The sequence below is a fragment of the Motacilla alba genome, chromosome 2 (genome assembly GCF_015832195.1).
Source record: "Motacilla alba alba isolate MOTALB_02 chromosome 2, Motacilla_alba_V1.0_pri, whole genome shotgun sequence".
Taxonomy (NCBI): Eukaryota; Metazoa; Chordata; class Aves; order Passeriformes; family Motacillidae; genus Motacilla; species Motacilla alba.
In genome coordinates, this window is record NC_052017.1 from 151526424 (window position 1) to 151540714 (window position 14291).

Consider the following 14291-nt stretch of genomic DNA (forward strand, 5'->3'; position numbering starts at 1 on the left):
TGGCCACTCTCGGGGTCCCCTAAGCACCCCACAGACGTGTCCCTGTCCCCATCCCTGTCCCTGTGTCCCTGTCCCCTGTCCCTGTCCCTGGGCAGGGGTGACAATGCCTGGGGACAATCCCTGGGGACAATCCCGGGTGACAATCCCGTGTCACTCCCGTGGGGACAATCCCGGGGGGACAATCCCTGGGGACAATCCCGTGGGGACAAACTCAGGGGGACAATCCCGGGTCCCTCCCGTGTCACTCCCGCGGGGACAATCCCGTGGGGACAATCCCTGGGGACAATTCCGGGGAACAATCCCGGGTCCCTCCCGTGGGGACAATCCTGGGGGACACTCCTGGGGGACACTCCCGTGGGGACAATCCCTGGGGACAATCCCTGGGGACAATCCCGGGTCCCTCGCGGGTCCCCCCGGGCTCTGGCTCCCCGCCCCCTCCCCCCCATTTCCCCGCCCCTCCCCCCCCGCCCCCCGGGGCTCCCCGCGGCCCCTCCCCCTCCCGCGCCCCCTCCCCTCCCCCTCCCCTCACCGCGCCGCCCCCCGCCCCCGCCCGCAGCGCCAGGCGGAAGCGCCGCCGCCCGTCGGCTCCCGGCTGCACGCTGAGCTGCAGGCACAGCGCGGCGCCCGCGGCGGGCAGCAGGCGGCAGGGCGCGGCCAGCTCGGCCCGGGCCGCCATCAGCACCGTGCCGGGGGGGGCGGCGGCCGGGCCGGGCCCGGGCGCTCCGGGCGCCGCCATGGCGGCCGCGCCACTTCCGGCCTGCCGCCCGCGCGGTCCGGCCGACAAAGGGGGCCCCTCCGGCGGAGCGGGCGGGAAACGCGGCGGCGAGCGCGGGAGTTCCCGGGGAGGGGCGTTCCGCCCCCTGGCCGCGCCCACCGCCCCGCCCCGCCCCGCTGTGATTGACAGGCGCTCCCCCCGTCTTTGTCCGAGCCGACCAATGGGAGCGCCGAGCGCCCCCGCGGTGGGCGGGGCCGCGGGCTCTGCGCGGACTGACGTTGGTGTCAGCCAATGAAAGGCGGGATTGTTGGTGATTGACGGGTGTTCGCGCCAATGGGATCGCGGGCCGCGGGCGCCTCTCGGGCGGGGCGGGCGCGGGCGGGGCGGTGCCGCCGCTGTTGCCGTCCGGTGCCGTAGGAGAAGGTCGCCCGCTCGCCCGCTCGCTCCGGGGGACTCCCAGGATCTCGCTCAGCCGCTCGCGCCGTCCCGAGCACTCGGGGACATGTCGAGGTGGGCGGAGGCCCGGCGGGCCGGCGCCAGACGGCGGACGGCGGCCGCGGCACACGCGCCCTCCTCGAGCTTTCCCCGGAGACGCCTCCCTTTACACGCGCCCCGAGCCTGAAGGCGCTGCCACGGCGAGGAGGCACCGATAGGGAGCAGGACGCGCCGGTAAGCCCGCTCGGCCCGCCGCCCCTTCCTCTGCGCGCCCAGAAGCCGCGCGGACTACAGCTCCCGGCGTGCCCCGCGCCGCCCAGGCGCGGCCCGGCACCGCGCGCAGCCGCGGGGCAGCACGGGAGCAGTAGTCCAGCAATGCCGAGGCTGGGCCGCCCGCGCGGGGCGTGCCGGGAAGTGTGGTCCGCCAATGGGTGGCGCGTATGCGCCGCGCGGGGCATGCTGGGAGCTGTAGTCCAGCGCGCGGGGCACGCCGGGACGGCGCTTCCTGTGGCGCCGCCCGGGACCGGGGCAGAGCTTCCCGCGTCCTTTTCCCGCTGTTTTCTCCTTTTCCTTCTCTTTTCCTCCTCTTTTCCTTCTCTTTCCCCCCCCCGGCTCTTCCTCCTCCCTCTCTGCTCCTCCGCCTGTCCCCATTTTCCCCTTGGCGGCGCCGCTGCCAGCTCTGCTTGAAGCTCCTCTGCCTCCGCTTCCTCTTCCTTCTCCTCTACTTTCGTTTTTCTTTTGTTTTTCTCTTCCTCGTTTTTCATTCCCATTTGTGCAATTTTTGCTTTTCCATTTTCATTCCCCGTGTTTGCATTTTCTCTGTTTTCCTGTTTCCCCTTTCCTTTATTCATCCCCATTTTTGCATTTTCTCTCTTTCCCCCTTTCCTGTTTTCATTTCCGTTCCCTTTTTTTTTTCCATTTTTTCTCCCTTCCCCTTTCCCACTCTCATTTTTCCGTTTCTCCCTTTCCTTTTCCCGTTGCCGTTTCTGCCTTTCCCCTTTCCCGTTTCCATCCCCGTTTCTGGATTTTCTCTCTTTTCCTCTTGCTCTTTCCATTCCCGTGTCTGGATTTTCTCTCTTTCCCCTTTCCCAGTTCCGTTTTCATTCCCATTCCCGTTCCTGCATTTCCCCCTTTCCCATTCCTGCATTTTCCCTCCTTTCCCCTTTCCCATTCCTGCATTTCTCCCTTTCCTTTTCCCTTTCCCATTCCTGCGTTTTCCCTCTCCCTCCCCAGTTCCCCCGGCCATTCCCCGTTTCCCAGAGGATTCACATTCCCAATTTTCCCGTTTCCCAGAGGATTCATATTCCCTGTTTTCCCATTTCCTGGAGCATTCACATTCCCAATTTCCCCATTTCCCGGAGGATTCCCATTCCCTGTTTTCCCGTTTCCCTGGAGGATTCACATTCCCCATTCCCTGTTTCCCAGTGGATTCCCATTCCCAATTTCCCCGTTTCCCGGGGGATTCACATTCCCGGTTTTCCCGCGGAGCAGCCGCTGTGCCGGGAGCTCCCGGGAGGAGGAGGAGGAGGAGGAGGAGGAGGATGAAGCTGCTGGAGAACTCGAGCTTCGAGGCCATCAACTCCCAGCTGACCGTGGAGACCGGCGACGCGCACATCATCGGCAGGTGCGCCGGGAAATCCTGGGAATGCTGCATTGGGAATGGAATCTGGGAATGCTGCCCGGGAAATCCTGGGAATGCTGCCCGGGGATCTGGGAATGCTGCCCGGGAAATCCTGGGAATGCTGCCCCGGGAATCTGGGAATCCTGCCCGGGAAATCCTGGGAATGCTGCCCCGGGAATCTGGGAATGCTGCCCAGGAAATCCTGGGAATGGTGCCCCGGGAATCTGGGAATGCTGCCCCGGGAATCTGGGAATGCTGCCCCGGGAATCTGGGAATGCTGCCCCGGGAATCTGGGAATGCTGCCCCGGGAAATCCAGGAAATCCTGGGAATGCTGCCTGGAAAATCCGGGAAATCCTGGGAATGGTGCCTTGGGAATCTGGGAATGCTGCCCGGGGAATCCGGGAAATCCTGGGAATGCTGCCCAGGAAATCCTGGGAATGCTGCCCGGGAATCCGGGAATGCTGCCCGGGAATCCGGGAATGCTGCCCCGGGAATCTGGGAATGCTGCCCGGGAATCCGGGAAATCATGGGAATGGTGCCTGGGAAATCCTGGGAATGCTGCCCCGGGAATCCTGGGAATGGTGCCCCGGGAATCCGGGAAATCCTGGGAATGCTGCATTGGGAATCCTGGGAATGCTGCCCCGCGAATCTGGGAATGCTGCCCAGGAAATCCTGGGAATGCTGCCCGGGAATCCGGGAATGCTGCCCGGGAATCCGGGAATGCTGCCCCGGGAATCTGGGAATGCTGCCCAGGAATCTGGAAATGCTGCCCGGGAATCCGGGAAATCCTGGGAATGGTGCCTGGGAAATCCTGGGAATGCTGCCCAGAAAAATCCTGGGAATGCTGCCCCGGGAAATCCAGGAAATCCTGGGAATGCTGCCCGGGAGATCTGGGAAATCCTGGGAATGCTGCCCCGGGAATCTGGGAATGCTGCCCCAGGAATCTGGGAATGGTGCATTGGGAATCCGGGAAATCCTGGGAATGGTGCATTGGGAATCCTGGGAATGGTGCCTGGGAAATCTGGGAAATCCTGGGAATGCTGCCCGGGAGATCTGGGAAATCCTGGGAATGCTGCCCAGGAAATCCTGGGAATGCTGCCTCGGGAATCTAGGAATGCTGCCCGGGAAATCCTGGGAATGCTGCCCAGGAAATCCTGGGAATGCTGCATTGGGAATCTGGGAAATCCTGGGAATGCTGTCCCGGGAATCTGGGAAATCCTGGGAATGCTGCCCAGGAAATCCTGGGAATCCTGGGAACGCTGCCTGGCAATCTGGGAGCGCTGTTCCTTTGAAACCCAGGAATCTGGGAATGCTGGGGCAGCTCCTGCTGTTCCAGGGACGCTCCGGCCTTGCATCCTCTGGGAATTCCATCCCAGCATCCCAGTTTTCCATGGGAAGCCATTCTCTGTTTCCCATCCCTCCAGCCTGCATCCCAAAGCCCTCTGCAGCTCTCCCAGAAAAACCTGGAAAAGGCTCTGGGCTCTCTGGGATCCCCTGGGGGGGTTTGTGGGATCTCTGGGGTTCCCTGGGATCCCCCCAGGAGGGTCTCTGGGATCCCCTGGGGGGGTTTTGGGACCCCTGGGGGGGGTTTGGGGGTCTCTGGGATCCCCTGGGTGGGTTTTTGGGACCCCTGGCTGGGTTTCTGGGGTCTCTGGGATCCCCTGGCTGGGTTTTTGGGGTCTCTGGAATGTCTGGGATCCCCTGGGAGGGTTTTTGGGGTTTCTGGGACCCCTGGCTGGGTTTTTGGGGTCTCTGGAATCTCTGGAATCCCACAGGATCGAGAGCTACTCGTGCAAGCTGGCTGGAATCAACAGGGATCCCCTGGGAGGGTTTTTGGGATATCTGGAATCTCTCGGATCCCCTGGCTGGGTTTTCGGGGTCTCTGGGATCTCTGGGATCTCCCGGCAGGATCGGGAGCTACTCGTGCAAGCTGGCGGGCATCGACAGGGATCCCCTGGGAGGGTTTTTGGGGTCTCTGGGATCTCTGGGAGGGTCTCTGGAATGTCTGGGATCCCCTGGCAGGATCGAGAGCTACTCGTGCAAGCCGGCCGGGATCGACAGGGATCCCCTGGGAGGGTTTTTGGGATCCCCTGGGTGGGTTTTTGGGGTCTCTGGGATCCCCCCGGCTGTGTTTTTGGGGTCTCTGGGATCTCTCGGATCCCCTGGGGGGGTTTGGGGTCTCTGGGATCCCCCCGGGTGGGTTTTTGGGGTCTCTGGGATCTCTGGGAGGGTCTCTGGGATCTCTGGGATCCCCCGGCAGGATCGAGAGCTACTCGTGCAAGCTGGCTGGGATTGACAGGGATCCCCTTGGGTGGGTTTTTGGGGTCTCTGGAATCTCTGGGAGGGTCTCTGGAATGTCTGGGATCCCCTGGGTGGGTTTTTGGGGTCTCTGGGATCCCCAGGGAGGGTTTTTGGGGTCTCTGGGATCCCCCTGGCTGTGTTTTTGGGGTCTCTGGAATGTCTGGGATCCCTGGGGGAGGGTTGGGGTTTCTGGGATCCCCCTGGGTGGGTTTTTGGGGTCTCTGGAATCTCTGGGAGGGTCTCTGGAATGTCTGGGATCCCCTGGCTGTGTTTTTGGGGTCTCTGGGATCCCCAGGGAGGGTTGGGGTCTCTGGGATCCCCCGGCTGTGTTTTTGGGGTCTCTGGAATGTCGGGGATCCCGCAGGATCGAGAGCTACTCGTGCAAGCTGGCGGGCATCGACAGGGATCCCCTGGGAGGGTTTTTGGGGTCTCTGGGATCCCCTGGCTGGGTTTTTGGGGTCTCTGGGATCCCCCGGCTGTGTTTTTGGGGTCTCTGGGATCTCGGGGATCCCCCGGCAGGATCGAGAGCTACTCGTGCAAGCTGGCGGGCATCGACAAGCAGCTCTTCAAGCAGTTCTGCCAGGAGGGGCAGCCCCACGCGCTCGAGGCCCTGAGCCCGCCCCAGAGCTCCGGCCTCAGCCCCGGCAGGTGGGCACTGGGAAACTGGGGAGACTGGGAGACTAACCGGGAAACTGGGAGACTAACCGGGAAACCGGGAAACTGGGAAACCGGGAAACTGGGGTGGGCACCGGGAGCTGACCGGGAACTGGGAGACTGGGAAACTGGGGTGGGCACCGGGAAACTGGGAGACTAACCGGGAAACTGGGGTGGGCACCGGGAACTGACCGGGAAACTGGGGAGACTGGGAGACTAACCGGGAAACTGGGAAACTGGGGTGGGCACCGGGAACTGACTGGGAAACTGGGGTGGGCACTGGGATGGGCACCAAAAAACTGGGGGCACTGGGGTGGGCACTGGGAACTAACTGGGAAACTGGGAAACTGGGGTGGGCACCGGGAGACTGCGAGACTAACTGGGAAACTGGGGGCACTGGGATGGGTACTGGGGTGGGCACTGGGAAACAACCTGGGAAACTGGGGGCACTGGGAAACTGGGGGGACTGGGATGGGCACCGGGAGACTAACTGGGAAACTGGGGGCACTGGGGTGGGTACTGGGGTGGGCACCATGAGACTGGGAGACTAACTGGGAAACTGGGGGCACTGGGGTGGACACTGGGAAACAAACTGGGAAACTGGGGGCACTGAGAAACTGAGCACTGGGAAACTGGGATGGGTACTGGGGTGGGTACTGGGGTGGGCACGGGGAAACTGGGGGGACTGGGAAACTGGGGGCACTGGGAAACTGGGATGGGTACTGGGGTGGGCACCGGGAAACTGACGTTGTGGGCACTGGGAAACTGAGCACCAGGGGACTGGGAAACTGGGCACTGGGAAACTGGGATTGTGGGCAGCAGGGGACTGGGACGGGCACTGGGGTGCTGGGATGGGAACTGGGAAAGTGGGCGCTGGGATTTTTGGGTGGGCACTGGGAAACTGGGGTGGGCACGGGGACTGTGGGATCAGATCTGGGGTCCTGGGATCAAAACTGGGGTTATAGGATGGGCACTGGTGTCCTGGGGTGGGCACTGGGGTTGTGGGATCAGCACCAGGATCAGCCCTGGGACTGTGGGATGGGCACCGGGATCCCGGGATGGGCACTGGGATCCTGGGATCGTCAGCGGGATCAGCCCCGGGATCACCGCAGGGTGTGTGGGGTCGGCTCTGGGAGTTTGGTGTCACCCCAGGGTCACCCCAGGGTCTGTGGGGTCACCCCAGGGTGTGTGGGGTCGGCTCTGGCAGTTTGGGGTCAGCCCAGGGGCAGCTCTGGAATTGTGGCTTTGGCCCCAGGAGCGCTGTCCCCTCGTGCTGCTGTGTCCCTCTGGTGACACTGGTGACACCAGTGTTGTCCCCAGGCAGGGGGAGGGCCCGTTCAGTGACACTGGTGACACTGGTGACACTCCCAGGCAGGGGGAGGGCCCGCTCAGTGACACCAGTGACACTGGTGACGTTCCCAGGCAGGGGGAGGGCCCGCTGAGCGACACGTGCAGCCGCAAGACGCTCTTCTACCTGATCGCCACCCTGAACGAGGCCTTCCGGCCCGACTACGACTTCAGCGCCGCCAAGAGCCACGAGTTCAGCCGCGAGCCCAGCCTCAACTGGGTACACTGGGGGGGACTGGGAGGGACTGGGATGGGATTGGGATGGGATTGGGAGAGCCACGAGTTCAGCCACGAGCCCAGCCTCAACTGGGTACGACTGGGATGGGACTGGGATGGGATTGGGATGGGACTGGGAGAGCCACGAGTTCAGCCGCGAGCCCAGCCTCAACTGGGTACACTGGGGGGGACTGGGGGGGACTGGGATGGGACTGGGAGAGCCACGAGTTCAGCCGCGAGCCCAGCCTCAACTGGGTACACTGGGGGGGACTGGGGGGGACTGGGATGGGACTGGGATGGGACTGGGAGAGCCACGAGTTCAGCCGCGAGCCCAGCCTCAACTGGGTACCACTGGGAGCACTGGGAGGGACTGGGAGGGACTGGGATGGGATTGGGTATGACTGGGATGGGACTGGGAGGGCACTGGGATGGCACTGGGATGGGCCTGGGATGGGACTGGGAGGGCCTCAGGTTCACCCGTGAGCTGAGCCTCCACTGGGTACGGAGCATGGAGTGGGGTGGGATCACCCGGACTCACCTGGGGATTGGGAGCAGGGCGGGCTTGGAGCAGGAGGAGCCTTCAAACTCCAAACTCATCCAGCCTGGCCTCGGCCGCTCCGGGGAGCGAGCAACCCGCGGCCTCCCTGGGCAGCACCTTCCCGGGCCAGCCCCGTTCCCGTGTCCCCTGTCCCCATTCCTGTGTCCCCTGTCCCCATTCCTGTTTCCCCTGTCCCCATTCCATGTCCCTTGTCCCCGTTCCGTGTCCCCTGTCCCCATTCCTGTTTCCCCTGTCCCCATTCCATGTCCCCTGTCCCCATTCCATGTCCCCTGTCCCCATTCCATGTCCCCTGTCCCCATTCCCGTGTCCCCTGTCCCCGTTCCCGTGTCCCCTGTCCCCGTTCCATGTCCCCTGTCCCCGTCCCGTGTCCCCGTCCCATGTCCCCTGTCCCCATTCCAGTGTCCCCTGTCCCCGTTCCATGTCCCCTGTCCCCGTTCCATGTCCCCTGTCCCCATTCCCGTGTCCCCTGTCCCCATTCCATGTCCCGTGTCCCCATCCAGGTGGTGAATGCCGTGAGCTGCAGCCTCTTCTCGGCCGTGCGCGAGGATTTCATCCCCGTTCCCGTGTCCCCTGTCCCCATTCCATGTCCCCTGTCCCCGTCCCGTGTCCCGTGTCCCCATTCCCGTGTCCCCTGTCCCCGTCCCGTGTCCCCTGTCCCCATTCCATGTCCCGTGTCCCTGTCCAGGTGGTGAATGCCGTGAACTGCAGCCTCTTCTCGGCCGTGCATGAGGATTTCATCCCCATTCCCGTGTCCCCTGTCCCTGTTCCGTGTCCCCTGTCCCTGTTCCGTGTCCCGTGTCCCCATTCCATGTCCCCTGTCCCCGTTCCGTGTCCCCTGTCCCCGTTCCATGTCCCCTGTCCCCATTCCATGTCCCGTGTCCCCATCCAGGTGGTGAATGCCGTGAACTGCAGCCTCTTCTCGGCCGTGCGCGAGGATTTCATCCCCGTTCCCGTGTCCCCTGTCCCTGTTCCGTGTCCCCCATCCCCGTCCCGTGTCCCCTGTCCCCGTCCCGTGTCCCCTGTCCCCATTCCATGTCCCGTGTCCCTGTCCAGGTGGTGAATGCTGTGAACTGCAGCCTCTTCTCGGCCGTGCGCGAGGATTTCAAGGCGCTGAAGCCGCTGCTGTGGGACGCGGTGGATGAGGAGATCTGCCTGGCCGAGTGTGACATCTACAGGTACGGTGTGACAGCTACAGGTACGGTGTGACATCTGCAAGTACAGGTGTGACATCTACAGGTATAGTGTGACATCTACCTGGGGCTGGCCCTGCCCCATCCCGGGGGATCTCGGCCCTTCCTGATCCCCAGGGATCCTGACCCTTCCTCAGGGATCCTGGCCCTGCCCAATCCCAGGGGATCCTGACCCTTCCTCAGCATTCCCGGCCCTTCCTGATCCCCAGGGATCCCAGCCCTTCCTCAGGGATCCCAGCCCTGCCTGGTCCCGAGGGATCCCGGCCCTTCCCAAGGGATCCTGGCCCTGTTCCCGTCCATCCAGGCCTTTCCCGCTTTTCCTGTCCCCAATCCCGTGACATTCCCGCTTTTCCCGCACCCCAGTCCCGTGACATTCTCACTTTTCCTCAATCCCGTGACATTCCCGCTTTCCCCAGTCCCGTGACATTCCCACTTTTCTCATTCCCCAATCCCGTGACATTCCCACTTTCCCCAGTCCCGTGACATTCCCGCTTTTCCCAGTCCCGTGACATTCCCGCTTTTCCCATATCTCACTCCCGTGACATTCCCGCTTTTCCGGTTCCCAGCTACAACCCCGACCTGGACTCGGATCCCTTCGGGGAGGACGGCAGCCTCTGGTCCTTCAATTACTTCTTCTACAACAAGCGGCTCAAGAGGATCGTCTTCTTCACCTGCCGCTCCATCAGGTCAGCCCGGAGTCCCCAATTCCGGGGGCATTCCACAGGGGATTCCCTGGAATTCCAGAGGGCATTCCACAGGGGATTCCCCAAATTCAGGGGGCATTCCACAGGGGATTCCCCAAATTCCGGGGGCCATTCCCGAGGGGATTCCCTGAAATTCTGGGGGGTGTTCCCCAGGGGAATCCATGGGCCCTTCCCAAGGGGGTTCCAGGGGCTTTTTCTGAGGGGATTCCTGGAATTCCAGGGGCCCTTCCCAGGGGGATTCCCCACAATTCCCTGTAGAGGGTTCCCTAGAATTCCAGGGGCCATTCCCAGGGGGGTTCCGCGGAATTCCAGGGGCCATTCCCAGGGGGATTCCCCAGAATTCCAGGGGCCGTTCCCAGGGGGGTTCCCCAGAATTCCAGGGGCCATTCCCAGGGGGATTCCCCAGAATTCCAGGGGCCATTCCCAGGGGCATTCCCCAGAATTCCAGGGGCCATTCCCAGGGGCATTCCCCAGAATTCCAGGGGCCGTTCCCAGGGGCATTCCCCAGAATTCCAGGGGCCGTTCCCAGGGGGATTCCCCAGAATTCCAGGGGCCGTTCCCAGGGGGATTCCCCGGAATTCCAGGGGCCATTCCCAGGGGGGTTCCGCGGAATTCCAGGGGCCGTTCCCAAGGGGATTCCCTGGAATTCTGGCCTTTCCCGCAGTGGCTACGCCTACACCCGGCCGGACACCGGGAACGAGCTGGACATGGACCTGGGCGAGGGGGACGCCGAGAAGGGCGACAGCGGCGACCCCGAGGGCGGCGGCATCGAGGAGGACAGGTGGGCGGGGCGGGGCGGGGCAGGGCGGGGCAGGGCGGGGCGGGTGGGCGGGGCCGCAGGTGACCCTCCCTGTCCTCGTTCCCAGGCTGCAGGTGATGTGCATGTGAGACTCCCGGCGGGATCCGAGACACCGGGAACGGAACCGGCAACGGGAACGGAACCAGCAACGGGACTGGAAATGGACTGGGAATCAAACCAGCACCGGGAACGGGACCGGGAACGGGACCGGGAACGGGAATGGGACCGGGACTGGGAATGGATCCAGGACTGGGAACAGAACAAGGAACGGGAACGGAACCAGGAAAGGGACCGGGAATGGGAACAGAACCAGGAATACAACCAGGACTGGGAACGGAACCGGGAATGGGAACGGAACTGGGAACGGAACTGGGAACGGAACCAGGAATGGGACCAGGACTGGGAAGAGAACCAGGAATAGAACCAGCACTGGGAGCAGAACCAGGAATGGAACCAGGAATGGATCCAGGAGCGTAACCAGCACTGGGAATGGAACCAGTACCAGGAAGGTAACTGGGAACGGAACCAGAACTGGGAATGGAACCAGGAACGGAGCCAGGAACTGAACTGGCACCAGGAGCGGAACCAGGAGCGGAACCAGGAACGGAAACAGGAACAGAACCAGGAGCAGAACCTGGAATAGAACTGGTACCAGGACCGGAACCAGGAACAGAACCTGGAATAGAACTGGTACCAGGAGAGGAACCAGAAACAGAACCAGGACTGGCAACCAAACCAGCAATGGCACCGGGAATGGAGCCAGGAACAGAATCAGGAAGGGACCCGGCCGTGTCCCGGTGGCGCTGGTCCTTCCTGAGCCGTGTGCCCCCCGGTGTCGCGGTGTCCCCGTGTTCCCCCCCGGACGCTGGAGCCCCCCAGGAATCCCGGAGCTCCGGAGCCGCTGCCGGAGCCGCGCCGGGAGCTCCGGAAGCTTCGCTGCACTTTATGGCTCCCGCCCTCGGCTGCACTGATCCCCGTCCCGCCTGCCCAGGCTCCTGACGGGCTCCTTCCGTCCATCCCGGCCCTGCCCGGGGCAGAATCCCAAATCCCGCCCCCAGGAACTGCCCCCCGCCCCCCATCCCGAGTCCGTGTGTTTCAAGAGTTTGGCTTTGCTCTCCGTCTGCTCCAGCTCTGCTTTTCCTGCTGGGATCTCACCTGGGCCAGGTGAGCCCGCGGCCTGAGGCTGGTGGGGCCAGCTTAACCTCCCTTGGGATCTGGGATCTGGATCGGGGGATCCCACCTGCACCCCCCTTGGGATCTGGATCGGGGGATCCCACCTGCACCCCCCTTGGGATCTGGGATCTGGATCGGGGGATCCAGCTGAACCTCCCTTGGGATCTGGATCGGGGGATCCCACCTGCGCCTCCCTTGGGATCTGGGATCTGGATCGGGGGATCCAGCTGCGCCTCCCTTGGGATCTGGGATCTGGATCGGGGGATCCCACCTGCGCCTCCCTTGGGATCTGGGATCTGGATCAGGGGATCCAGCTGAACCTCCCTTGGGATCTGGATCGGGGGATCCCACCTGCGCCTCCCTTGGGATCTGGGATCTGGATCAGGGGATCCCGCTGCGCCTCCCTTGGGATCTGGGATCTGGATCGGGGGATCCAGCTGAACCTCCCTTGGGATCTGGATCGGGGGATCCCACCTGCGCCTCCCTTGGGATCTGGGATCTGGATCAGGGGATCCCGCTGCGCCTCCCTTGGGATCTGGGATCTGGATCGGGGGATCCCACCTGCGCCTCCCTTGGGATCTGGGATCTGGATCAGGGGATCCAGCTGAACCTCCCTTGGGATCTGGATCGGGGGATCCCACCTGCGCCTCCCTTGGGATCTGGGATCTGGATCGGGGGATCCCACCTGCACCCCCCTTGGGATCTGGATCGAGGGATCCCACCTGCACCTCCCTTGGGATCTGGGATCTGGATCGAGGGATCCCACCTGCACCCCCCTTGGGATCTGGGATCTGGATCGGGGGATCCAGCTGCGCCTCCCTTGGGATCTGGGATCTGGATCAGGGGATCCAGCTGAACCTCCCTTGGGATCTGGATCGAGGGATCCCACCTGCACCTCCCTTGGGATCTGGGATCTGGATCGGGGGATCCAGCTGCGCCTCCCTTGGGATCTGGGATCTGGATCGAGGGATCCCACCTGCACCCCCCTTGGGATCTGGGATCTGGATCGGGGGATCCCGCTGCGCCTCCCTTGGGATCTGGGGTCTGGATCGGGGGATCCCACCTGCGCCTCTCTTGGGATCTGGGATCTGGATCGGGGGATCCCACCTGCACCCCCCTTGGGATCTGGGATCTGGATCGGGGGATCCCACCTGCGCCTCCCTTGGGATCTGGATCGGGGGATCCCACCTGCACCTCCCTTGGGATCTGGATCGGGGGATCCAGCTGCGCCTCCCTTGGGATCTGGATCGGGGGATCCCACCTGCACCTCCCTTGGGATCTGGATCGGGGGATCCAGCTGCGCCTCCCTTGGGATCTGGATCGGGGGATCCCACCCGTGCCTCCCTTGGGATCTGGATCGGGGGATCCCACCTGCACCCCCCTTGGGATCTGGATTGGGGGATCCCACCTGCGCCTCCCTTGGGATCTGGGATCTGGATCGGGGGATCCCACCTGCACCCCCCTTGGGATCTGGGAGCTGGATCGGGGGATCCCGCTGCGCCTCCCTTGGGATCCAGAGCAGGGGGATCCCACCTGCGCCTCCCTTGGGATCTGGGATCTGGATCAGGGGATCCCGCTGTGCCTCCCTTGGGATCTGGGATTTGGATCAGGGGATCCCGCTGCGCCTCCCTTGGGATCTGGGATCTGGATCGGGGGATCCCACCTGCGCCTCTCTTGGGATCTGGGGTCTGGGCCAGGGGAATCCCACCTGCACCTCCCTTGGGATCTGGGGTCTGGATCGGGGGATCTGGATCTTGGATCTGGACTGGGGATCCCACCTGCACCTCCTTTAGGATCTGGATCAGGGGAATCTGGATCTGGGATACGGATCAGGGGGATCCCAGCTGGACCTCCTCTGGGATCTGAATTGGGATCCCATCTGCATCTCTGGGGATCTGGATCGGGGGGATCTGGATTGGGAGATCCCACCTGCGCCTCCCTTGGGATCTGGGGTCTGGTTAAGGGGATCTCGCCTCCTTTAGGACCTGGATCACAAGGATCTCGTGTCCCTTGGGATCTGGGATCTGGATCAGGGGTTCCACCTGCGCCCCCCTTGGGATCTGGGATCCAGGTCAGGGGGTCCCGCCTGCCCCCCCGGCCGCTCCAGGTGCAGGTTTTGGGGTCCCGCTCCCCGTTCCCGCTGGGGATCCGGGCTCCAGCTGGTCGCGCACGAGGAGGGGCCCCTGAGCCCCCCAAAACCCCTCCCGGGGTCCCCCCAGCTCCTTCGTCCCCCCCGGAGTCCCCCTGGAGGGTTGGAATTGCCGCGCCCTGCCAGTGAGGGATTTCTGGGATTTGCCCCCAGTCCCTGGGGGATCCCCCTGGGATGCCACGGGGGGGGTGGGGTGGGACCCCAGCCCGACTTTATTGATGGGAAAAATCCCTTTGTTCACGGGGAAAATCCTCCTGTCCATGGGAAAATCCCTTTATCCGTTGGGATATGCCTTTATTCATTGAAATATCCCTTTGTTCATTGCAATAATCCCTTTATTTATGGGAAAAATCCCTTTATTCATTGGAAAAATCCCTTTGTTCAATGGGAAAATCCTCCTATCCATGGGAAAATCCCTTTATCCATT

The 14291-nt window shown here is 63.3% G+C and overlaps 1 protein-coding gene across 1 annotated transcript; it reads left to right on the plus strand.

Annotated features, from left to right (window-relative positions):
- The first annotated feature begins 1087 nt into the window (after positions 1-1087).
- Positions 1088-10768, plus strand: MAF1 (MAF1 homolog, negative regulator of RNA polymerase III). Its single transcript, XM_038127958.1, has 8 exons — positions 1088-1384; positions 2642-2774; positions 5593-5721; positions 7150-7294; positions 8903-9024; positions 9606-9725; positions 10408-10524; positions 10610-10768. Exons 2-8 carry the CDS (start codon positions 2692-2694, stop codon positions 10629-10631), a joined length of 738 nt encoding a protein of 245 aa, XP_037983886.1. The 5' UTR covers positions 1088-1384; positions 2642-2691; the 3' UTR covers positions 10632-10768.
- Positions 10769-14291: the final 3523 nt, after the last annotated feature.